The sequence below is a fragment of the Ictalurus punctatus genome, chromosome 7, assembly GCF_001660625.3.
Source record: "Ictalurus punctatus breed USDA103 chromosome 7, Coco_2.0, whole genome shotgun sequence".
In the NCBI taxonomy this organism is placed as follows: domain Eukaryota; kingdom Metazoa; phylum Chordata; class Actinopteri; order Siluriformes; family Ictaluridae; genus Ictalurus; species Ictalurus punctatus.
In genome coordinates this window covers 33,875,100-33,899,632 of record NC_030422.2, presented here as the reverse complement: position 1 = coordinate 33,899,632, position 24,533 = coordinate 33,875,100, and the positions used below count along the sequence as shown (strand labels likewise).

General features: G+C 39.1%; 1 protein-coding gene across 1 annotated transcript in view; it reads right to left on the bottom strand.

The window, feature by feature from the left end:
* Window positions 1–24,533, bottom strand: part of LOC108267257 (corticotropin-releasing factor receptor 2) — a 70,101-nt gene that overhangs the window by 17,672 nt on the left and 27,896 nt on the right. Inside the window, exons 3-8 of the mRNA XM_053681213.1 lie at window positions 21,346–21,431; window positions 20,948–21,054; window positions 19,514–19,631; window positions 14,953–15,106; window positions 4,407–4,467; window positions 2,827–2,899 (exon numbers count right to left, since the gene is read on the bottom strand). Of these exons, the coding sequence (XP_053537188.1) occupies window positions 2,827–2,899; window positions 4,407–4,467; window positions 14,953–15,106; window positions 19,514–19,631; window positions 20,948–21,054; window positions 21,346–21,431 (599 nt within the window). The remainder of the gene's footprint in view (window positions 1–2,826; window positions 2,900–4,406; window positions 4,468–14,952; window positions 15,107–19,513; window positions 19,632–20,947; window positions 21,055–21,345; window positions 21,432–24,533) is intronic.

Below are 24,533 nucleotides of genomic sequence, written 5' to 3'. Positions count from 1 at the left end.
AAAACTAAAAATCACTGACAAATTTTATCCTGTTATTTGAAGTGTTTTTTGATTCATTTTGGACGTCTCTGTTTTTATTTGTTATTTGGAGTGTTACGTTTTGGTTCAGTTTGGATGTATATCTTACTTAATATTTATTAATAGTTATTAATATACATATATATTACTTAAAAAAAGGTCAAATTTCCATGGTACTCTGTAAAGTTCAGCAATATTTTACTTTGAGTGTTTGTTTTCATTCAGTGACAGTGTTAAAAACTATGGGTGGATTATTGGTTATCGGCAGGTAGGTACCGTCCGACTTCGTTATCAGTATCGGTAAAATCCTCTATGCTGCGACCTCGAAGTATATACGTAGTACTGTTGTTTTTTTTTTAGTATGTCTTTGTTGCAGGTTTTTTATTTGATGACTTCTACATTGTGGAGTCGTACGAAAGCATTTGAGATTTCCACGCATTAGTTTTCCAGCACAAAATGTTATAGGAAAATGTTTGCATGTCTGTAAAGAAAGCAGCGTGTTACGTAAGAGACACTTTTCAAAAAAAAAAAAAAAACATAATGAAAGCTGCCGGGTTTCCAGAAGAACAGAGCCGTGTCTGGTTCTGTGAGACCTTCAGTATTACTCACAGTTTACTCAGATTTCCTTATACATCTGCACTAACTCTACCCGAGACTACTCATTGTGTTTGTTTTAAAGCGAAGGGTCGTCACACTATATACTCACTTTCCTTCATTTATTACTGTTTACTGCTCTTTAATGTAGAAACATTTAATTTCACTATTTATAAAGGCATCTTTGCTGTATATTCCAGAAACTCAACATAAACTTTAACATTAACATTGATTATAATTTAATGAATAAATAATAAAATCAAGTGCTGCCATTTTTATCCTGTTTTATTTATTTGCTCGTTAGTGTAATATATATATATATATATATATATATATATATATATATATATATATATATATATATATATATATATATATATATATATATATATATATATATATATATATATATATAATTCATTCCTAAACGGTTAATGCACTATTTTTTGTTAAACCCTTTGAATTAAGGCTGAAAGTCTACACTTCAATCACATCTTGATCACTTCATTGCAAATCCACTGTGGCGATGTACAGAAGCAACATTACAAAAATTGTGTCACTGTCCAAATACTTATGGACCTAACAGTAAATATGAAAATTATATATATATATATATATAAATACTACAAATATGCATTCAATAAACTATAAACGTTTCATGAAAAGGTTTGTGAACTGTCCTCTGGGATTAATAAAGTGATCTGTCCATGAAAAGTGTGCAGACGCTAATCGTTTTTGGTTTTAAAAGTTTGGTTTAAAAGCAGAAAACATTTTTTAATAAAAAGTTTAATACTAATAAAAATGAAAATGAATTTGATCCTGAAACAAAGCGCGAGTGTAACACGGACTGTTAAACTGAATAATTCTTCACTGCAAACCCTTTATACAGCAACAAATAACTACAAGTAAAACCATGTCATATTATAATTAAATGAATACATGAATAATATTAGACGTCTTTACTCGTGTGACTTGGACAGATACACGTATTTTGAGAGGAAGACTGTAGTGTAGATCTCTTGGTTCATCTTCACCACGTCTCTGCTGATCTTCTCACAGGTCTGTCCCATAGTGCGGAACGACACTCATGTATGCGACTGAGACTTCATCCAATCAAGCGTGTGCACATTTGCATACGTAATAACCGAATTCAAGTCTTCTGACGGGGTTAGAGTGAAGATGTTTATTTTACCGTGAGGACCGGGAAATCTCCAGAGAAAGACCTTTACACAACGGATCAGTGGAAAAGCTTTCATTTCAGAAAAACAACAACGACATGCGATGTTGTAAATAATCAATAATTTAATGCCAATTTTTCACCATAGGAATCCAAAACATGTACAAGTCTAAACAGTAATCAACGTTTTGGGAAGTTCCTCTGAAATAAGTCAAGAACTTTCTGTATATATATATATATATATATACACACACACACACACACACACACACACTAAGTGACGTGAAGGGGAAATGGGAGGAGCTTAAAGCCTCCTTCGGATTTACATAATGCTGTGCAATAAACATTTTTATCTGTTGAGTTTTGATATTTATTTATTACTAAAGTTCAAGAGATGATGCATTATAGATCTGAAAAAAAAAAAAAGATTTCAAATTCAAATTCTTTACATTATAGTTCTACACAAAAGAAAAGGCGTTTCTTTTCTAGAAAAGTTATTTTCTATTCACACTTTTTTTCATGTTTCTTTCAGTTAAGTTCAGAGTTGTTGTTGTTGTTGTTGTTGTTGTTGTTGTTGTTGTTGTTTGGGGTTTTTTTCTCTAACAGAGTCACTTTATTAGCTCTTCAGGTGTAATGGCTGCGTGATCAGAGTGATTATGTAAACAGTACATCCTTGTCAGTCCTCATAATTGGACACTTCACACCGACGCACGACTTCATTTCCTTGTTTGTCTTGTGTGTCTTTAAGTGGAAAAAAAAAACATCAAAAACCAAGTAAAAACACACACTGGCTCTCAGGAGGATAAAAAGTTAAATCTATAGACGCCATCGAGTTCAACAGCGAGCGTTAATGCGAGTCTGGAACAAACCGAGACGCATAATCAGGACGAGCCCCGAGCGCTCACGCGCTCACGTCGGTACGTTCAGCGTAATTACAGCGCATTAGCAGCAGCTGGCAGCTTCTGGAGGAAGTAGCGGCTCTTGTTCAGCAGGAATACTTCTAAATCATTTCTAATGAAACATGTCGAGCTACTCACCAGCAGAACAACAATCACAGGACCCTGATAAATGTAGTCCACGTATTTTCCGGGTTCTTTTCCAAACCAGCACCTAGAAGTGGATAAAAATAAAAACAAGGTCAGAGGTCAGACTGTTTGAAACCGGACGCAGGTTTATAAAAAAAAAAAAAAAAACAACGTTTCAACTCCGAGTTCCACGACTCTGCTGCCATTTCAGCTCCGTAACACTTAAAAATAATAATTATTACAAACATTACTATGAACAAACATTGTTTACGCAGGTTCGTCGCTGTGTTCTGGCCTGAAATTAAACAGGGTTGAGTTTTATTAGCATAGGATTAGCTAACGTAGTTAACTAGCATCCCATGCTTAAGGTCATAAGGACATCAAGAATTTTTTTTATTAATTTCAGCCTATAACTGTGACCTCATCAGTCAATATCACAATTATAAAGAAAACACGTCATAAAAAAACGTTGTGAGAGAACTTTTTTGGTTTTCTCCTTTCGCTGATGCTACTTCCTGTTGGTCACGTGACATGTTGTGGAACGTTCCAGAAATTGCACAGGGGTGAATGCGTTGAGGTAACAGGGTCGCGTGAAATGTATTCAAATGTACAAATTGCGACATCAAGCCGATCACAGCATCACGCGAATGAAGCCGAGCTTTTCAAGATGGCGGACACGCTGGTGCGCTAGCAAAAGTGGTTAATGTTTCTGGAACATTATGTGAATTCACAGATTTATTTATAGTATAGCTAGCTAAACAACTGGGTTTAAGCTAGCCAATTTTCATCGTTAATAACAGCGACGCTTCTATAAAACCTCGTAGTCTATTTTCAAATAGCAAACGTTTACCTAAGTTTAATGTTAGCTACCTTAATCTCATGTTAGCATGCTAGCTAATTAGCAACGTAACAACAGCTAGAGAAAGTAATGTCAAACGTGTAGTTTATAGTTAGTTTACTGAATATAGAATGTAAAATATAATTATGTAAGTCATCAGTAAAAGATAAACGCTAATAGAAACTAATTATAACTGAAATATTTAAATATTTTATCATTTTATCAAGGGAGCACATTTTGGCTTAGTGGTTAGCATGTTCACGTCACACCTCCAGGGTCGGGGGTTTGATTCCCACCGTGGCCGTGTGTGTGGAGTTTGCATGTTCTCCCCGTGCTGCGGGGGTTTCCTCCGGGTACTCCGGTTTCCTCCCCCAGTCCAAACACATGCATGGTAGGTGTCTAAAGTGTCCGTAGTGTATGAATGGGTGTGTGAGTGTGTATGTGATTGTGCCCTGTGATGGACTGGCACCCTGTCCAGGGTGTACCCCGCCTCGTGCCCCATGCTCCCTGAGATAGGCTCCAGGTTCCCCTCGACCCTGCAGTATAAGTGGTATAGAATATGGATGGACAAATATTCTAAATAACTAAAGCACAGCTTTACAGAATTGTTCCCCTACCGAAAGTAAAAGCGCTCAGTTTGGCGGAAAAAAATCAATCTCTGCGGATTAAAATCAATGCTACATTCGTTCAGTGTTCCTCGTAGCGTTTATCCATGGCCTGCTCACAACAGAACAAAGAACAGAAGAGCACTCACTGTTCGTTTTCGTTGTACAGCTTCCCGACGGCCCACGCGATGATGATCGGACACGGAATACCTGGAAACATGGGAAACAGATTACAGATCAGACATTGTGTTTCACAACAAATGCAGAGGCTACAGTTTTTAATCTTACATCACCCGTTAGCGTTATTAGCCTCGTATAAACACTTGTCTGAAGGTCATCGCTAATCACCAGAACATCTATCAAATATGCAAATGTTAGCATTAATGATAACTAGCTTTGTGGTTTAGTGATGTTGTTCATGTATTATAACACATTACATCTTCTTAACATTTCATCTCATTCAGATTTACTCGTTTAACAGAATGATAAAACACTGGATAGATGAAACGGTTCGTTTATTTTGTCTCCTTTTGCTAAACCAAAAAGTTCTATTTTGGTCTCATCCATCCACAAAACATTTTTCCATTAGTCTTCTGGCTTGTCCACGTGATCTTTACCAAACTGCAGAAGGAGAACAATGTTCTTTTTGGAGAGCGGTGGCTTTCTCCTTGCAGCCCTGCCATGCACACCGTTGTTGTTCAGTGTTCTCCTGATGGTGGACTCATGAACATGAACATTAGCCTTTAGTTGGTAAGAAGTTACCCTGGGTTCCTCTGTGACCTCGTGGACTATTACACATCTTGCTCTTGGAGTGATCGTTGTTGGTCTGCACTCCTGGGGAGGGGAACAATGGTGTTGAATTTGCTAAATTTCTACACAATCTGTCTGACTGTGGATCGGTGGAGTCCAAACTCGTTAGAGATGGTTCTGTGACCTTTTTCACCATGATGGGCTTCAGCTACTCTTTTTCTGAGGTGCTCAGAAATCTCCTTTGTTCATGCCATGATACACTTCCACAAAAACGTCTAGTGAAGATCAGACTCTGATAGATCCCTGTTCTTTAAATAAAACAGAACACTCACTCACTCACACCTGAACATCATCCCACTGACTGAAAACACCTGACTCTAATCTCACCTTCAGGTTAACTGCTAATCCTAGAGGTGCACATACTTTTGCCACTCACTCATCATTTCCCTCAATAAATAAATGACCAAGTATAAATTTTTTATCTCATTTGTTTAATTAGGTTCTCTGTGGAAATCTAATGATGTTTTAGGTCATATTCATGACCTACGATATACAGAAAATTCTAAAGGGTTCACAAACGTTCCAGCACAAGTGTATATCATCATATTAGGATTTTTATTTATGTTTCATCATATTACATTTGATAGCAAAATTGCACACGAGGCTGTGTTTCTGCATCTGAACATGCATCTCTGTCGAGTGGGTCTCCTGCTCTGAGTGTGTGTGAGTGTGTGTGTGTCTCTCTCTCTCTTTCTCATGAGTGATCACGAAACTGGTCACGTTTTTATAGCTAAAGCACCTAATTTCCTTCTAAGAACCCAATTTTCTTTCTGAGGAATCGAGCTCTATAGCAGACTCTCGGTCACCGTTATCGATCCGCTCGCATCCCCTCGCACCTCCTGCACAGCGGGAAGCATCCAATTACCAGCGAACGTGTCAATCTGTGACTGAAAAGGTTGAATTTATCATAATCTGTGTCTCCAGATCGTAACGTGAACCTTCACCCCCAGCACACAGCCTGTGTCAGAGCTAAACCTGAGTCTGAAAATCACGTGGAATTTCCAGAGATGGATATGTGAGGAAACAAGTAGAAGGGAAATCCATTCTTCTTTCAGTTCAGAGGGAAAAGTGGGGATCGAGACTGATCACTATCATCAACAAAAAACACATAGCAACCGCTCCACAACATCGATAACGTCTCGGACACCGCTGGTCACGTCAACTTTACTTTACATAGCACATCTGAAAGACAACAAGCATCCTAACCTCGGCTAAATCCACACAACAGCAATGCAGTAAGATACAAACGTGGTGAAATAAACCAACTAAGGAATGTAAGGTTAACCTTAAACCCCTCACTGAAAGCTCAACAGCTGTAGAAAGAGTACAAGAGTTTATAAGGAGATAATGAGAGGAAGTGAAGGACAAGGAAAGAAAGAAAGAAAGACATACAATAACCTGGTTGCAAAAGTATACAAACCCCTGAACTAAAAATTGTCTTAGAGCAGCTTTTGCTTATAGTTCAGCACTCAGTGTTTTTGGGTTAGAGTCTACTGACTTAGCACATCTTCATTTGGTCATTTAATCCACTCTTCCATACACAAATGCTCCAGATCTGCTCGCAGACACTCAGGGGATCTCCTGTAGACCGTCCTCTTCAAGTCAATCTACAGGTTTTCTATAGGATTTAGATCTGAGCTCTGACTGAACCGTTCCAAACCACCGATCATCTTCTTCTGAAGCCGTTCATTCGTTAACGTGGATTTGTGCTTCCGGTCGTCATCGTGCTGGAAGGTGAAACTTATCTTCATAAGATGCCTGAAATAGATCGGTATTTGGTGATTCCATATTATTCCATTTATCCTGGCTACAGCCCCAGTTCCAGCTGAAGAGAAGCAGAACTATAACATGATGCTGCCACCACCATGCTTCACCGTGAGGACGGTGTTCTTCAGGTGATAAGTTGTCTTGTTCTTGTATTAAACTTATCTTTTAGAATTACGGTCAAAAAGTTCTACCTTGGTCTCACCAGACCAGAACACATTTAACCACATGGTTTGGGGTGATTAAGGGCTTGAAGGTTTGTTTTTGTTTCATGAGAAAGCGCTTCCGTTGAGCCGCCCTACCCCATCGTCCAAACATCTGAAGAATATGAGAGATTGTTGTCACGTTCAGAGAGTAATCAGTACTTCTGAGATGTTTCTGCAGCTCTTTTAATGTTGCTTGAGGTCTCTTGGCAGCCTCCCTGGTAAGTTTTTGTCTTGTCCTTTTATCAATTTTGGAGGGACGTCCTGCTCTTGGTGATGTCACATCTCCACTCGTTGATGATGACCTTCACGGTGTTCCGTGGTACATCTAATGCTTTGTAAATTCTTTTGTACCCCTCTCCTGATCGATTCATTTCCACAGTGAGATCCCCTACATGCTTTGCAAGCTCTTTGGCATCGGCAGTCGGACAAAAGCAAGAAGATGTGAAGAAACTCAGTCGGGGGTTAATGAGAATCACTTCACGGATGGCAGGTGCATGATAATTACTTTTGAACATGAGTGTGAATGCGATTGGTTTGTTCTGAGCACAGTCGCATGTGGAAAAAGATCTGACGCTGAAGTTTAACTGTGGAGACTTTTGAAATCCAATGTGGATGGATAGATAAAGGGGAATAAAGTAAGACAGACAGACGGTGATGGAGTGATGAAAGACACGGTGTTCTTTCTTCCTGGTGCTCAGCACTTCAGTCCTCTAAAGTTAAACAGCTCCTGAAACATCACTGGAAAGGTTTTTTCATTGTTGTTTTGGTAAAACCCCCGTCGCTTATCAGAATTAGTCTGATTTGGCATCTAAGCTCAGTGTTAGTTTAGATCAGTGTTTCCCAACCGGGTTGCCACGGCACCCTGGGGTTCTGTCTGATGAGAGCAGCGGTGCCGTGTAGAAATCCTTCAAACATTTATAAAATGTGTAGAAAACATTTCATATAGAAGACTAATATCTGATGTCTGAAATAATAACACAGACACAGAAATAATAAGAGAGACACACATAACAATAATAATAATAATAATAATAATAATAATAATAAAATAATAATAATAATTCCCTCCCCCTCGACCCCCCTCGCGGAGCACATGAACATCAGTATGCTTGACGTATGCGTGTGTTTTATCCTAATAATTAGCGTGTGACGTTGAGTGTGTAGTAGAATATGGACAGATTTCTTAAAAGAAAAGCTCCAGATGCTTCTGGACCATCAACTTCCTCCTCATGGAGCTGAAGACTTGTTTATACTTCCGCCTGGCTCCACAGCGCGAGCCTCCACTGCCTGCGCGCGCACCTCCACAAACGGACGAGGCGTTTATACTTGACGCGCTCGCCGGTGTAATATTCTTTGAAACGAAAGGGGGCGACTCTGAGTAATCGTGCTATAATCGTCCTATAAACCAACAGGAAGTAGCTGAGAGAAGAAGTAGTTTATCGGAACAACCAAAGCAACGCTTATAAACACGGCGTCTCGCGTGGAGTTGCTGAATGCTGAGGAGGAATTGTTGTGTTTGTTTTCAGTAAACTTCACTAAAACCCACAGTATGAAAAAAGAACCATATAATAATCATATAAAACCCAGTAAACCTTGAGATTATCACTTGTCACATTACAACAAAATACAGCTATAAATATGAGAACATGTATAAAACTAACTAAACAACCTCAACTTATTTTATTTTATTCATTTCATTAAGATTTTTATTAAACATGGACCCACTCCACGCTGACGTCTTTTTTGCTCGGCGCCCCGTCGCGCTATTCCGAGTACAAAGCAGGCTTAACGCTGTCTATCATTAGTGTTTGTGTAGGATGCACACATTTTTGAACATTTTCAAACGGTGCCGTGACTGAAAACAGGTTGGGGAACGCTGCTGTAGACGAGGAGACGCTCACATCTGAGCGGATATTTACTTTACTTGTAGGGATTCGCTCAACGCTAGGAGCAGCCGGCAAATCAGATCTCATCTGACGTGGAGAGACGTGAAGATAATCCTGCTGCGCACAGGGTGGAAATGAGACTGTGTGTGTGTGTGTGTGTGTGTGTGTGTGTATTATAAACAACTCAGTGTCAAGTAAAAGTAATTATGTTCTACAGTCAACACCTTCTCCAAATAAACATCTCCCCATCTCTCTCCATCTCTCCCTGTCTTTCCAAGATAGCTGTCAGCGCTGTTCAGTGTGTGTGTGTGTGTGTGTGTGTGTGTGTGTGGAGGAGTGTGTCACAATCGACTCGACAGCGCAGAACAGTGACATTCTGAGCATTAAATATCCATGCTGTAATAAATATAAAATGCAGAGACCCATTAAGCACGACGAGGTCACTTCCTGTTACACGCTTCTTCCGACGGAACGGCGAGGAGACGACGTTAGTGTATTCCAGCGGGGAAAATATTTAAATACACTTTCTTTTTATTCCTCATCTTTTCATTTTGACCTCCACAGTCCCTTTTTTCCTTTTTTTTTTTTCTTTTCTTTTTTTCTGATTCAGATGCCATTTTGTGCAGGATTCACACAGGATGAATTTTCACATTTGCCTTCAACATAAAGTGAAATATCTGAGTTTAGAATTCAGCATCAGATCTAAAGAATCATGTTTCCATTAAGTGTGGCACCGCAAATTAGCACAACTTTAGTCATTTAGGATTTTCACTTTAGATAGTTTTTTAAACCGTCTGCCCAGCTGACAAAAAAAGGTCCCCAGGACGTCCCCTAAGCGGCCTCTACGAACGTCCCCCGAACATCCGTGTGTAGGGACGTTTAAGGGAACGTTCACAAGACATCCAGCGGCCAATCGGGACGCCTAGGGGACTTTCGCTGAAAGGAACACATTCAGTAGCGTTATGATTTGATATCCTCTGACGTCCTCGGAACCTCCGCCAGTGAACGTTATAAACCGGACCGAATGCGGACCTCAGTGGACGTCCACAACATCCGAGGGACGTCCCCTGTTTGCTGGGTGTTAACTTAGCAAGCTGGTTACGTTTTGTTTTCATTGATAACGTGCCTTAGCATTTGTTAAATGTTTTCTTTACGACGCGCAAATTAGCGAGACGTGCGCGATCGAGGATGATGAACGTGTTAAAAACATGCTGCTGTGCGTTCTGACATGACGGGATGGAGAACACCGCTAGATTCTCTTCTGGTCGGTGACATTTTGCTGCTTCTTCTCGTGATCAATCCGTTCCACTTTCCATCGCGTGGAAACTGTGGACATCTCTCCATCACCTTCATTATATTATGTTTATTATAAATTCTATGAATTATATTATATTATATTATTTTATCATATTATATTATATTATATTATATTATATTATATTATATTATATTATATTAAATCATATCTACCTCCTGGAATTCTGTTTGTGTGGCTGCTGATGGAATTCAGACTGGAGTCATTGACCGAGTACAATACTAAAGAGTACAATAATTAAATACTGTATTATGTATTATTTTACATAATGTTAATTATAACTATATCAAGATACATTATTAATTATAACAATATCCAATTATTAATTATAACAATATCCTATTTCATTATTAATCATTTTATTAATTGTATTAATTTTATAATAAATAAAATCAGACGCTATCTCAACGAACACGCTACACAGTTACTAGTCCAGGCTCTTGCGATAAAAAAAAACAAAACTGGACTATTGCAACGCACTACTCTCGGGCCTCCCAGCCATCTCCATCCAACCCCTTCAGATGATTCCGAATGCAGCAGAACCTCTTGTTTTCAACCAGCCCAAAAGAACCCATGCCACACCCCTCTTTATCTCCCTCCACTGGTGTCCTGTAGCATCCACATCAAATTCAAGACCTTGTCTGGAACGGCACCCCACTACCTCAACACTCTCCTTGAGGTTTACGTTCCCTCCCGCAACCTGCGATCGGTTAGCGACCGATGTCTGGTACAGTGCCTACTCAGTGATGCACATGGTCCCTTTCCAGAACCTTCAAACTGATCATCCCTCAGTGGTGGAATGAACTACCAACCTCAATCCGGACATGAGAATCTGTCACTATCTTCAAAAAACAGCCGAAGACCCACCTCTTCCGTGAACACCTAACAGGTCAAACTTTGGCCAAAGTACTTTTGAACCGTGTGGCCAAAATGTCCCTTGATTCCTTGGATCATGTTGTGTTAAATGGACCCTGTGACATCGATTTCCACCTAATGAGATTTTCAGCCATCTTGGATTGTGTTAAAAACTGCTCTTTCGCCACTCCTCCTATAAAATTTGGCTCATCACATCTTCAGACCAATCCACACTGAAGATATCAAATGGAATTTTGATTTTCAAAACCGAAAAATCTGGCGATGAAGTCGTCAATCGGGACGTGACGCTGTGTGTCATTAACAACTTTTACGCATTGTCACGAAACTTGTCTTCAGGACTATGACCAAATTTCATGACAGTGCAACTGAATTTGGCAGACATCATCTTCAGATTAAGCCTCACAAAACTTCTCAAAAAAAAAAAAACCCTTCATAAACGAAACATTTTGTCCGTAATGGGCTGACAGCCAAGCCTCCAAACAAGAAGTGAGGGTGGATCTCAGCAACAACTTTGCTCACTGGCACAAAAGTTGGTAGGCCTCTCCAGGACCATGCCATGTGGCTATGCAACAAATTTCGTGACCGCACCACCTACTGGTCAAAAGTTACAATAACGTGCCGAAAATGCATCCATCAAAGCTGCATTTTTGCTACTCCTTCTCCAACTTCGTCCGATCTTCACCAAATTTGACTCACATCATTTTGAGACTCGTCAAAACTTACACTTGCACTTTTAAATTGCAAGAAGAAAAAGTTTTCAGGTCAGGGAGCAGTAGCAATCAAAACCAAAGGTCAAAGTAGTAACAGAGGACACCACAGGTCACAGCAGTAGCGGCTGCTGCAGAAGCAATAACACCCTGCTGCCCATGTGTTTATCTACACCTTTCCTCCTACTGCCTGTGGTCCAAACATACGCATCATGAGTGAAACTACAAATCTCTGTTCAATCCTTTTACCTAAAACGATACCTGTAGCACGTCTGTGAACGTGCATCTCATCGAGTCCGAGTGCTTGGCCCCCGAAAATGCTGCTTGCAGCTTTAATTAGTAATATTATTAATAACATGAACAGTTCATTATTATTCATTATGATCCAGGAGAAAAGCACTGAGTTTTTAATTAAGATGTTTTTTTTTGGTAACGGAATGAAACTGCACAGCTGTACTTTTCTATCGCAGCTGTTTCATCTGCCTCACTGTTGGTTTTTCAGCTCTGAGACATCGCAGACTCACAGCGTGATTGTTGTTTGTGTTTCTCTGCAGCTGAATGCTTTATTCATGGTTTGGTGACTAGCGGCGTGGATTACTATAATTCTCCCCTGGAGCAGTGAACGTGAGCTACATCTGCCAGGCCACAGAGATAACTTCACGTTCACGTGAATGATGCGTTGTGGGAAAAAAAGAGGGGAAAAGTCAATCGCTTCAGGTGGCAGTTAATTTCCGCTTCACGCCGCGTTATGTGTGACCTTTAACCCTGAAATCTCACAAACATTACACCTGCTCTCTCTCGCTCTCGCTCTCTCTCTCAATCATCTCTGCTTCAGTAATATAAACTCCACAAAATGTAGCTCTGCTTTATACCGATACTCAAACTCCAAAAGTATTGGCACCCTTCAATAAAACGAGCAATTTGTGTTTATAATCAAGAACAACATCCAAGAGTTATTTGCTTTATAATCAAATTCCGAGGCAAACAACTTCCTTAGACATGCTAGACAATTTTCAATGCGTTTCCTACATTACCCACAATGCCGTTGCTGATAGCGGTGGAGCGGGATTTAATTATCGCTTTACGCCTCGACCTGAAGAGAGCGATGCGTCCGCGCTGTTCTTTAATGCTGTAGTCTGTCCAGCTGTCTTACCTCCTCATCTGTATATTCAGCCCAAACACATCAGCTCATCATCTCATGCCTAGCCTTAGAGTCTTAGAGTCGTCGCACAGCTGCGTTGCATTCTGGGATTTCCCATTAACGTGACACAACACATCAAGGCTAACTCACCGAACACATCACAGACTTTAATAATGAATCATATCGAAGGTTAAATGCAGGAAAATGATGTATAGATTTGCTTTAACACTCCACATAAGAACTTAAGAACTGCATTTTCTCTGGTTTCAAAAGAAATGGCACCCCAGTAAAGAGAATAACGGCACCGAACGGAGTTTTGGATTAGAGAAGAGGGTAGAACATAATAACATTTAAATTCTCCTGTGTGTGTGTGGGGGGGGGGGGGGGGGGGGGGGGGTCACCATGCGCAGCATTTAAATTTTTTTTTCAATGTTTGAGCAGACCAAGATGTTTTCACTCTTGATCTGCTCCAGCGTAGGAGATGGCGTTTTGTTTTTTTCCATTTGTGGATGGAAGATTTTCAGTTTAATCCCCAACAAATTTATTTAACTGATGTTAGCTATATACGTGTGAAACGTTGGCTAAGTCAAACACACACTGATAGATTTTATTTCACATTAATGAACACAAAACAGTCTCAGTTTACCATGATGGAATGCGAGGACACCACGTCGGCGCATCTTTGAGAGTGGAAAAATGTAAAGTCGAGATTACTAATGTGAGACAAGGAGAAAGGGGGCAGGGCTTGCAGGGAGTCAGTTAATATCGGAGCGTATAAAAACCTCTACACAACTGTCAATCGAGTTATTTTATAGGTTCTCTTAACATGTACTCACAACCCGCGACTCTAATCGTAGCTTCTGTCGTGACCTGATGAAGTTCAGAAGCTTATTTTTGGGAACGCAGATTGTTTTTACGGAGTGTGAGGAGCATTTTTCTGTTTCGACACTCAAGAACAAAAATGAATAAAATAAAAGTTGAGGAAACGTCATCACTCGTGAAGAAAAAGAAAAAGAATGTGTAGAAAATTCAACAGAGCTTCAGTCAAGGGCTTTCTCTGAAAATTTCAGTTGTTACAGAACTCAACTGAGATTAATTAATTCGTTGATTGATTGATTGATTGATTGATTAATGAATATTAACGCTGATTAATGTTATCTGTGATGACCGTTGCATACACGGGATGACGAGATATTGGTTTTTATGCGTTCGCTTAATAAATTTGCCGTCCTCTTGAGAAAACAATCAACACCACAAGTGTATCAAGAGTAATTAAGTCACCAGGTGTGATATCAGTAATTGCTTTTCAGTCTCTAAGGACGTGTCACATTTACAATCCAGCCACGGACTCCGGACAATCACCCACTCAAATCTCACCACATTCACCAACCAAAGAAACAGAGCGTGTCCATTTTCATTCATCACACATCTCAGGAATTCATCCACTTTAAATCTGGGAACTGTGTTAATTACACATCATTGTAACATAGTTAGAATGTCTAAAGCGCATTTAGAAGACAATCGTTGAACAATTTTTTTTTTAAATAAAATAAATAAATATTAAAACATTTAAAATGATAAAGTTGAAAATAAATAAGATCATTTAATTCCAGTAATTAATTATAACGGATAATTATTTTACCATAAAAAATACAACTGAAAATATTTTAAACTACAAATAACCAATTCAAAGACAATAACTACGAAAAACATCAGTACCTTGGAATACACCGGAAGATTGGGCACCGTAAAAATTTATAAATTTACACATTAGCGTGTAACATGCTAAAAAGCAGTACGTTATTTTTTAATTCTCAAATAAATGTGCAAAAAATGACTGGGCTGAGCCACACGTACACATCTTTACATGCAGACTGTATCATGATGTTCAATTTATTCCATTCAATTTGAACTGAACTGTATGGTTTAGTACTTGATACTAAAACTTGGTTTAAAACGTAGCCGTAGCAACAGAAACGCATGTACTCACACCACCCGATGAAGAGGAAAACCCACTTCCGGAGCTTGTCGGTGGAGTAGGTCATAACGATGGCTGTGTGAAGATAACAGCCCTCCACGAACATCCAGAAAAAATTTGTCACCACAAAATAGTTATAGACGGTGGTTATGAGGCGACACCACGGCTGGGGAAAGAAATAAAAAGACAGAAATAAAGCTTTCTGACGATTTGAAGTGAAGATTTCTGTGATTGTGTAACATTCATGAAAGGAGTCTCCAGTGTCAGTGGTTAGAACATGTTTTTGTTGTTTTTTAAAATAAAATAAAAAAGTTTTTCTGGATATAACGTATGTGAGAAATTGTTTCACAGATCATTAAATGTAACTATAAACTGATAAAAAGTACGACGTATCGTCCTTAATTAAATGAAAATTTGTTGGTAAATTTTGCTGTGGTGTAAGAGGAATAAAACACTCAGGGACGTGCTCGGTTCATTTTTTATTATAATAATAATAATAATAATGAAAGCATTTTGGGGGGCCAAGCACCCAGACTCAGTGAGCTGTCACGTTCAGAGATGTGCTACAATTGTTGTGGAGGTGCTCCAGAAGGCAAGCTTAACTTAACCCTGAACTCTAGGTTGATTAACCCAAACAATGCTGACTCTTCGGTTTTTCGGTTCCAGTACACCTGTGAAGAGTAAGTTCAATCAACCTCCTATTGGTAACTCAGAGTTAACACGTGTGCGCGGCGAGTACAGTATATAAAGACATTGTCAGTGGATCACTGATTTGAGGAGTCACCATGGAAACCCAGAGCCTCATACTTTAGCAAAGCAGAGTTACAGGTTTGAATGCATGCTCATGAGGAATATAAGCCGGCTATAACAAAAAAAAAAAAACACTGCTGCATCGGACAGAGAGTTGGCTTGCAAGAAAGTAACGGATCGAGTGTAAATGCGTGAGTTTGTAAGTTCATGAATATATGAAAAGTTTCCTTTCATTACGATGCCAAACGGAACGTTGATACTATTAGACCCGTGCCGTAACATTTAATAGATAAGACTTTACTTTTAGCCCTCCATCAATTTCTTATCACTGTACCTAGTACTAATAATATAAAAGGCTTTATATTTTACCAGGTGGAATCCTTCTGGACCCAGAAGAACTTGGAGCCAAAGTCAAAATGAAACACAAAAACATTCTTCAAAATGTTATTTCATAAACTTCCTAAATTGTAACCTAACTATTTGGCCCAAACTTCAATAATAGTTAGCTAGTTAGTTACAGTTACATTTACATAGAGCTTTTCTAGACACTCAAAGTGCTTTACATAGTAATGGGGGGGTTCTCCTCAACCAACACTAGTGTGTATCCTCCACCTGGATGATATGACTGCAAATGCTCCAGAACTCCCACCACACCAGCTATTAATGGAGTGATGTAGCCAGTTCAGAGAGGGAGATTATTAGGGGGTGATAGAGAAGTGTCAATGGGGGAATTTGGGCAGGACCGCAGGGTTATACCCCTACTCTTTACCATGAGTGTTCTGGGATTTTTAATGACCACAGACAGTCAGGACCTTGAATTAATGTCTCATCCCAAAGTCCCTGCTGTTTTTACAGTATAGTGTCCCCATCATAATACTGGGGCATTAGACCCCACACAGACCACAGGGTGAGCACCCCCTGCTGGCCTCACTAATCCCACTTCCAGTAGCAACCTTAGTTTTCCCCAGGAGGTCTCCCATCCAGGTACTGACCAGACTCAACCCTGCTTAGCTTCAGGGGGAAACCAGGCAAGAGCTGCAGGTTGGAACGGCTCTGGCACTGTCCCCCAAGGGCGCAGTTCATCAGAGTCAGCTACATCCCATGATATAAGTGGCTTGGTACAATGTATGTATACCATATTAGTTCTTAGGACTTTTTTTTAAAGTTTCCAGTGCTTTAAGTGATTTATCCTTAAACACTCAAGATGACCATAAACTCTGCCACAGTCTAAAAAAGGAATTTAAAAATAACACTTTATTGGCAATGTTTCACTTGTGCATTATGCATGTTTATTTTATTTTACTGCACATGGTGTGTACTGTAATATTAATTGTAGTGCCCCTAATAGATGTTCCTTATGTCTTCTTATATTAGTTGTATTTGTTTGAGAATGTACATTGAATATCTGATTTGATTTTCTTGCAGTTATTGATGGACACATTGTATTAATGGACCCTCCTGCAAAAGCACATCCTGCCACAGTTGTACGTGATTATTGTCTTCAGGTATTGTTTCAGTTTGCTAGACCAAAAATCATTAGTAATTTGCACTGGATGAAGATAAAGAGACCACCTATGCTGTGACAGAAATATAACACACATAATGCATTCCCTTTTTTAAAGATATGTGATTATTAAAACTTTGTCATTGTCCCCTTAAAGATGGGTGTGGACCTATAATATAAACTGTGCTTGGTGTTCAGCGCTGCGATGTTAAATACATTAACGATCCATGTGAAAAATGGTAACGTTTCTGAAATATTCATCCAGACCTTGAAAACACATCTATATGTGGTCTTATCACGCTCTCACGGCGAAAAAGATTTTGTATAAACTATGCTTCCTTGTCCACAGGACATAATTCAAAAGGGCACGGCATGCTCCGTTTGCTCTCTGAAACAAACTAACTCTGGAACATAACTTGCTTCAGAGCAGGTTATGTTCAGAGGGTAAGTTGCTATGGCTACTTACATATCCTGAAAGTTACCTCCGTTTTTGGAACCAAAAATTGAGGTTATCCGTTTACTCTGAGTAAACTTACCCAGGTAAGTCGCATAACCTGCTCTCTGGAATAGCCCCAGAGCCATTGTAAACACACAATAAAAATGTTATTTCATAGTAACCCTAACAGTCATGTGTTGTCTGTTTAATAGCACATTGAAGGGCTAGAATGGTAGTAGACAGTTGTTTAGACAGGTCTCAAAATGATATGGGTGAAATTTGGTGAAGATTGGGTGTAATTTGTAGAAGGAGCAGCGAAAACACTGATTCGATTAAAGGATTTTTCTACATGCAATTGTAACTTTTGACCTCTAGGTGTCATGAAATTTGTTGCATAGCCTCAGGTCATATTCCTGAAGACATGTACCAAGGTTCATAACAATGCGTAAAGTTGTTAATGAGATACAGCATCACTTCCTGATTTGGAACTTCATCACCAGATTTGTTAGCTTGTTACGAGCAAACAGTTTCGAAAATCTACATTCCATTTGACAACTTTTTGTTGAGCCAAATTTAGTGAAATTTGGACAAAATCTATAAGAGGAATGGTTAAAAAAAACAGTTTTTAACAAAATCCAAGATGGCTGATGAGAATGTCATGAGGTGGAAATTGACATCCATTGAACTCAGCATAATTCAAGGAATCTAGGGACACCTGGCATTGAATTTGGCCACAGGGTTCAAAAGTTGTGCCCATAAATGTACACTGAACTTTGGCCAAAGTTTGACCTGCTGGTGAGCTTTGGCAGCTTGGAGACCAGATTTGGTGTATTTGTAGCTGAATGTGTCTTGAAGCTGTGCACCAAATTTTAAAATTTTTTACCACACAGTTCTATGGGCTGCCATAGACACCCTAGCCAGAATAATAATAAAAAGAATAAGAATAAGAATAATAGACAGACTCCATAGGAAAACAATAAGTGCCTTGCACCGCTGGTGCTCAGTCCCTAAAAAGGTAGAATAACAATAAGGTGCTTCTAATAATAAAAAGAATAAATTCCTGTCTGTGTAAACACCATTAGTGTTCTATAAGCAGTGCTTTTTCTTCCTCACAGAGACATTGTGGCTTTCTGAAAGGAACACAGCGTCTCCACTTGACATGCCCATAAGCCCGAGTCCCAGACAAAAAGAGAGACTTCTAAAATGTAGACTTGGCATAATTTTGCTAAGTATATAATTTCAGAACTATCAGGTACCAGAAACAGGTCTTGCTGACTTTTTTTACCCTCATTATAAATTCTGTGATAAAATTCACACTGCTTGAGATTGAGTCGGATCATGCTGTGTCAGAAAGAAATGAGTTTCTGTTCGTCTTGGTCAGCGAGGGCGCTGAAACACTCCAGCAGGGTCACAGGAGAACACATCTGTGCTGCAGCTTCCACTCCACAAAATGCATGCCATGCAGGTTTTTTTTTTATAAACCCTTAATACAATTCTACGACTTACGCTGAGATCACATAGCGTATATACCTCTGTAGAAATGTGCGTCCGTAGAGTTTTAGTAAGAATCAGATGAAGAGTCCCAATACCAGAGAATAAAGGATGATGGAAATGAGAAAAATATTCAAACATAAAAATAAAAACAAGCTAAAAATGGTTCTCTGATTGTTGCCATGGTTACATCTCAGTTGGCTTTATCCGACTTCAAAGCTAATTGAAAACGTTATCATTTTACGGATTTAAAATGTCTTCCTGTAGTAGTCGAATGTTTTATATGTTCACAACTGATTTAAATAAACATATCTACGCACACACACACACACACACACGCACACACACACACACACGCAAACACACACGCACACACACACGCAAACACAAACCTCGTTCCTTTCGTGGATGTTGTGGTCGATGAGTTGCAGCAGAAGCCACATGATGTTCCTCAGGATGAAGGTGGTTATTAAATTCCAGTGAATTACATTCCGCAAACACCGGATGCTCCTGCAATCAACACACACACACACACACACACACACACACACACACACACACACACACACACACACACACAAAGTCCCACTTTACAACTTCTGTTAAAGAGGCCATGCCTCCTTTTGTGGCTTTAGATTCAGAGACAAAAGTTGCACCAGTATTTCCATGGAGAAAGTTCATGGGCTTCAGAGTCGGGTTACGCAGCTGCTTAAGTGGATTTTCTAAGCTCCACATTCAGATTATTATACAAATCACCTGCGTGTCGTTCACAATTCCTGAGTATCAGAGACAGGGTTTTTTCAATAGCATCAAGACCACCGCCTTTAAACCCAAACACTTGGCTTGAGAATAAAAAAAAGACTAATATGATGATATATGAGTGAGAAGATGGAGTCTCATGCATCACCAATATATCGCTGCATGAATAGCGCTAGTTGTAATGATCACATTAATCACTGGTTTAATTGAACAAAATGGCTTCCACGCTCATTATTCAGCAGCACATAGAATAGCACTTCATCCAGCGCAGACTGTTATTATACATTTTCTTTTTATATATCATGCTCTGACAGTGCACAAGTTAATGTAGCCATGAGACACTAAATCGAGGTTATGAAATGGCAGTGTGTGTGTGTGTGTGTGTGTGTGTGTGTGTGTGTGTGTGTGTGTGTGTGCGGGATGTAGGAGATCTTATCACACATTTAAAGTGCACCTATTATGGTTTTTCAAATATTACCTTTCGTTTAGTGTGTTACATACGTAGATGTTTGTGAATGTAAAAAAATCTGCAATGTTTCAAAAATCAAAGCGCACGACAAACGGCGTTATCGACTCCCAAAAGAATGAACCGATTCTGAACAGCTGAAACGAGTCGTTAGTGATTCCAGACTTACTTCCTGATCAACCTACGTAGGTTCATAACAAAAAGCCCCGCGTCTCGCCTCTGACAGCGCTAGACCAATCACGACAGACTGGGACATCTGACTAATCAGAGCAGAGTATGCTCTCTGAAAGGAGGCGTTTAGAATTAATCTTTTAGAACGAATCATTTAATGAGTCGTTTGTGACACTGGGGGAAAAGGTAACGCTGCAGTTTAAATTATGAGCACGTTAAAGTGTTTTTTCACCTCGGATGCGTGTAAATCTATCATATGAGACCTTTAAAACAAAATTAGACACGTTTCAAATCCATAATAGGTGCACTTTAATGATCTGAGGAATTAATAACATAATATCAGTGTCAGTTTCTTCTTTAACTAAAGCATGCCGCCGATTTGAAGGATAAGCGGACCGAGCAGCTCTGTGTGAGTGTGTGATGGATTTACCTCAAGCACAAGAAGAGAACGAAGGCGATGACGAGAGCACCTACAGATATGCAGTGTCCCAAATAGTTGATGATGAGAGCGATCTTGTAGTGGACCGGGTACTTCCTCTGGAAAAGCGACACACAAAGGTCACTACTGAATAGCACGCTTCTGCTGTGACTGAAACAGCACGCTGCTCGTTACTTTACACAGCAGCAAATCAATTACGCCACAGAGCTAGCGTGCTAATAAATGGAGCTAAAGGTGTAAAAGATTCCAATTACCAAGGTCTGGAATTTGTGCCAGATTTCTCAGGGATCGTTATTTTCTTGGTCAAGCTTCCTGAATAAAATACATTCCTCCTAATAAGTCTCAGACACATAGAAAGGCACAAAAAAGACAGATGAGTCATCACTCACCTTTTCCTCTAAAATGGGCTCGCAGCTGGAGTAGTTGATCTTGAAAGCCCATGTGCCGTTCTCCAGGCATTCTCTATACGCGCTCCCTGCAGGGCCGGAGAAAGAAAAAAAACACAAATCAGCAGGTCATATTTATTCAAGTCGAGAGGGGGGGAAAATCATTTTTAAAAAAGAGCCATGAAAAACAGAAAAGCAAGACGCGGACAGCTGGAAAAAAAAAACACAATAAGATGAGTGCACTACTGAGAACAGTGTTTATTTCATCAGCTAGTAAACAGAAATCTGTGGAAGAAATATTCACATTTTACTGAGTTCCTATGATTTTAATTAAAGAATCTATTATTTACCACTCAGATAAGTTTACCTACAGGGCGAGCACACGGAGGCAGAATTTGGCTAAAACAGAGGCGTGTCTCAGTTGTGCACGATTCTGATCGTAGATTAAACACAAACATGACGATATTCATTCATTAAAAATGGGACACTTTTGTAATAAGAGGCACAAGGACCAAAAAAAGGAGGAATGAACAAATGAATGCTTGGTGGATTAACCTTCAACCATGCACGTTTTCTTTACAGGAGAGTGCCTCGAATTAACCCAAACATCAGCTGGATTACAACCCCAATTTCAAAAAACGTGGGACAGTATGGAAAATGCTAGTGATTTGTAGTGAGGAGTGATGTGTAAATGTACTCTGACTTGTATTTAAACACAAAAAGTATAAAGACGAGGTATTTGATGTTTTATCTGATCAACAGCATAGTTTTTTGAAGATAAACGGTTATTTTGAAATTGACGCATGCAACATGTTCCTAAAAAGTTGGGACAGGGGCAGTTTAGAACTAATAGCGGTGTGAGAAGTTGAAATAAGAAGGTGATGTGAAACAGGTGAGGCGATCGTCTAATCACAGTATATAAGGAGCCTCCAAAAACGGCCGAGTCACCATCACCAACACCACAACTTCTCTTCACTGCAAATAAACCTAAAAACCCTCCCATGCTGTCCAGTTCAGCCCCAAAATAGTACACACACACACACACACACATACACACACACACACACACACACACACATACAACTGCTGACTGAAACAGGATGGAAAAAAAGAAGCTCAGCAGCTGTCCTAGCTGCAAACAAGCAAAACCTATTACACACATACACGTTTGTCTTACTATCCTTGTGAGGACCTTTCTTTGACATAATTATAAATGCAGCTAATTAATTATGTGCTGCAACTCTAACATTAACCTTTAACATTTATTCTATTTATTAATAATTCTTTAAATGAGATTGGGAGTTTTCCTTATGAGGACCAGCCAAATCCCCACAAAGCAGACCTGACATATGGTCCTCCACCCCAAAATAAACGCACACACACACACACACACACACACACACACACAGATATTTCTGTCCAGTTGGTTATGTCCAGTAAATGCACTTACATCAGTGACGTAACTTTAAGTCTCTTAACGCTGTTTTTTTTAATCACCTCATCCCTGATCTCAGGTTTAAGTTTTCTCACTCACGTTTGCGTTTTATAAGCGTTTGGTCATTTCCAGAACACGGATTTACAGACCCTTTTAATCTCAGAGAGCGTGTAAAAGCCCACATTCTCGGGCATGTGCCTTGAGCTCTCTGTTATGCAACTAAGAAGACGTTATATCTCGATTCCCTCAGAAACGCACAACTCTTCTAAATCCTCTCAATGATATTTCTTTCGTTTCATTCCAGACAAAGTTCCTGAGGTCGTGTTCAGTAGAAATGTACAGGTCTATTCCAGACACGGCCCTATCAATCTGATGAGTTAGACAGGTGCCAACTTACACACACACACACACACACACACACACACACACACACAGTATTAATTTACACAGCAGGAAGCTAAAAGCACTGCCGCTATTTACATAAATATTAAAGAACCTCAGAAATGTATGTTAAAAGCAGTATAGCAACCCGCGTGCAGCATAACAGCTGTAACGCTAACAGCAGGTCCCCAGGTGTTTTATTCCTCTTACACCACAGCAACAGAACATTTCACCACATCAGAGATTTCTATAGCACGTAAATTATTAGCAGAGTGTGAAATCCACCAGCAGAGGAAACTCAGTGTGACCAGGAATAATCTTGAAAAGGAAAAAACGGAATAATATCTGTTAGGAAAATAAAGTTTCATTCCTGAGTGCCTTTGTGAAGCTGCACCAAGATAATGAGCGAGCCAGTCGGGGCAAAGAGTTTGTTTCTATGGTGACAGTCGAAGACTCCGGGTAATTAAACAAAGACCCCGGGTAATTAAATTTTTCACCATCACCCTGATGGATCACAGTGCAGTGGACTAACAGAATGAACTTAGGATATGTGTCTCTGTCTCGTCTTCAGTGTTTCATTTTCACTTTGATGTTTGGGCTTTATTTTGAATTTCACTTTGATTTTTGCCTTTCATGTTTACATTTCTTTTTTATGTTTGCTATTGTCTTCGTGTCTTTTATCTTCTCTTTGATGTTTGGTGTTCATGTTTAATTTTCACTTTAATGTTTGATTTTCACTTTGATGTTTGGTTTCATATTTGATTTTCACTTTGATTTTTGGCCTTCATGTTTAAATTTCTTTTTGATGTTTGGTATTACCTTTGATGTTTGATCTTCATGTTTAAATTTCTTTTTGATGTTTGGTATTATCTCAGATGTTTGGTCTTCATGTTTAATTTTCTCTTTGATGTTTAATTTTCAGTTTGATGTTTGGTTTCATTTTTGATTTTCACTTTGATGTTTGCTCTTCATGTTTAAATTTCTTTTTGATATTTGGTATTGTCTTACATGTTTGCACTTTTTTTGTATCTCTCCTTGATGTTTGGTCTTCATGTTTTTTTACCTTCTCTTTGATGTTTGGTCTTCATGTTTTATTTTCTCTTTGATGTTTTGTTATTTTTTTCACTTTGATGTTTGCACTTCATGTTTAATTGTATTTGTGAGGTTTGGTATTGTCTTTCATGTTTGCTCTTCTTTTTTTGTATCTCTGCTTGATGGTTGGTCTTCATGTTTTTATCTTTTCTTTGATGTTTAATTTTCACTTTGATGTTTGCTCTTCATGTCTAATTGCCTGTTTGATTATATTCTCTTTGATGATTATCTTTTTATTTATTGTTTGAATTTCTCTTTGATATGTGAGTCTGATTATTCCAGT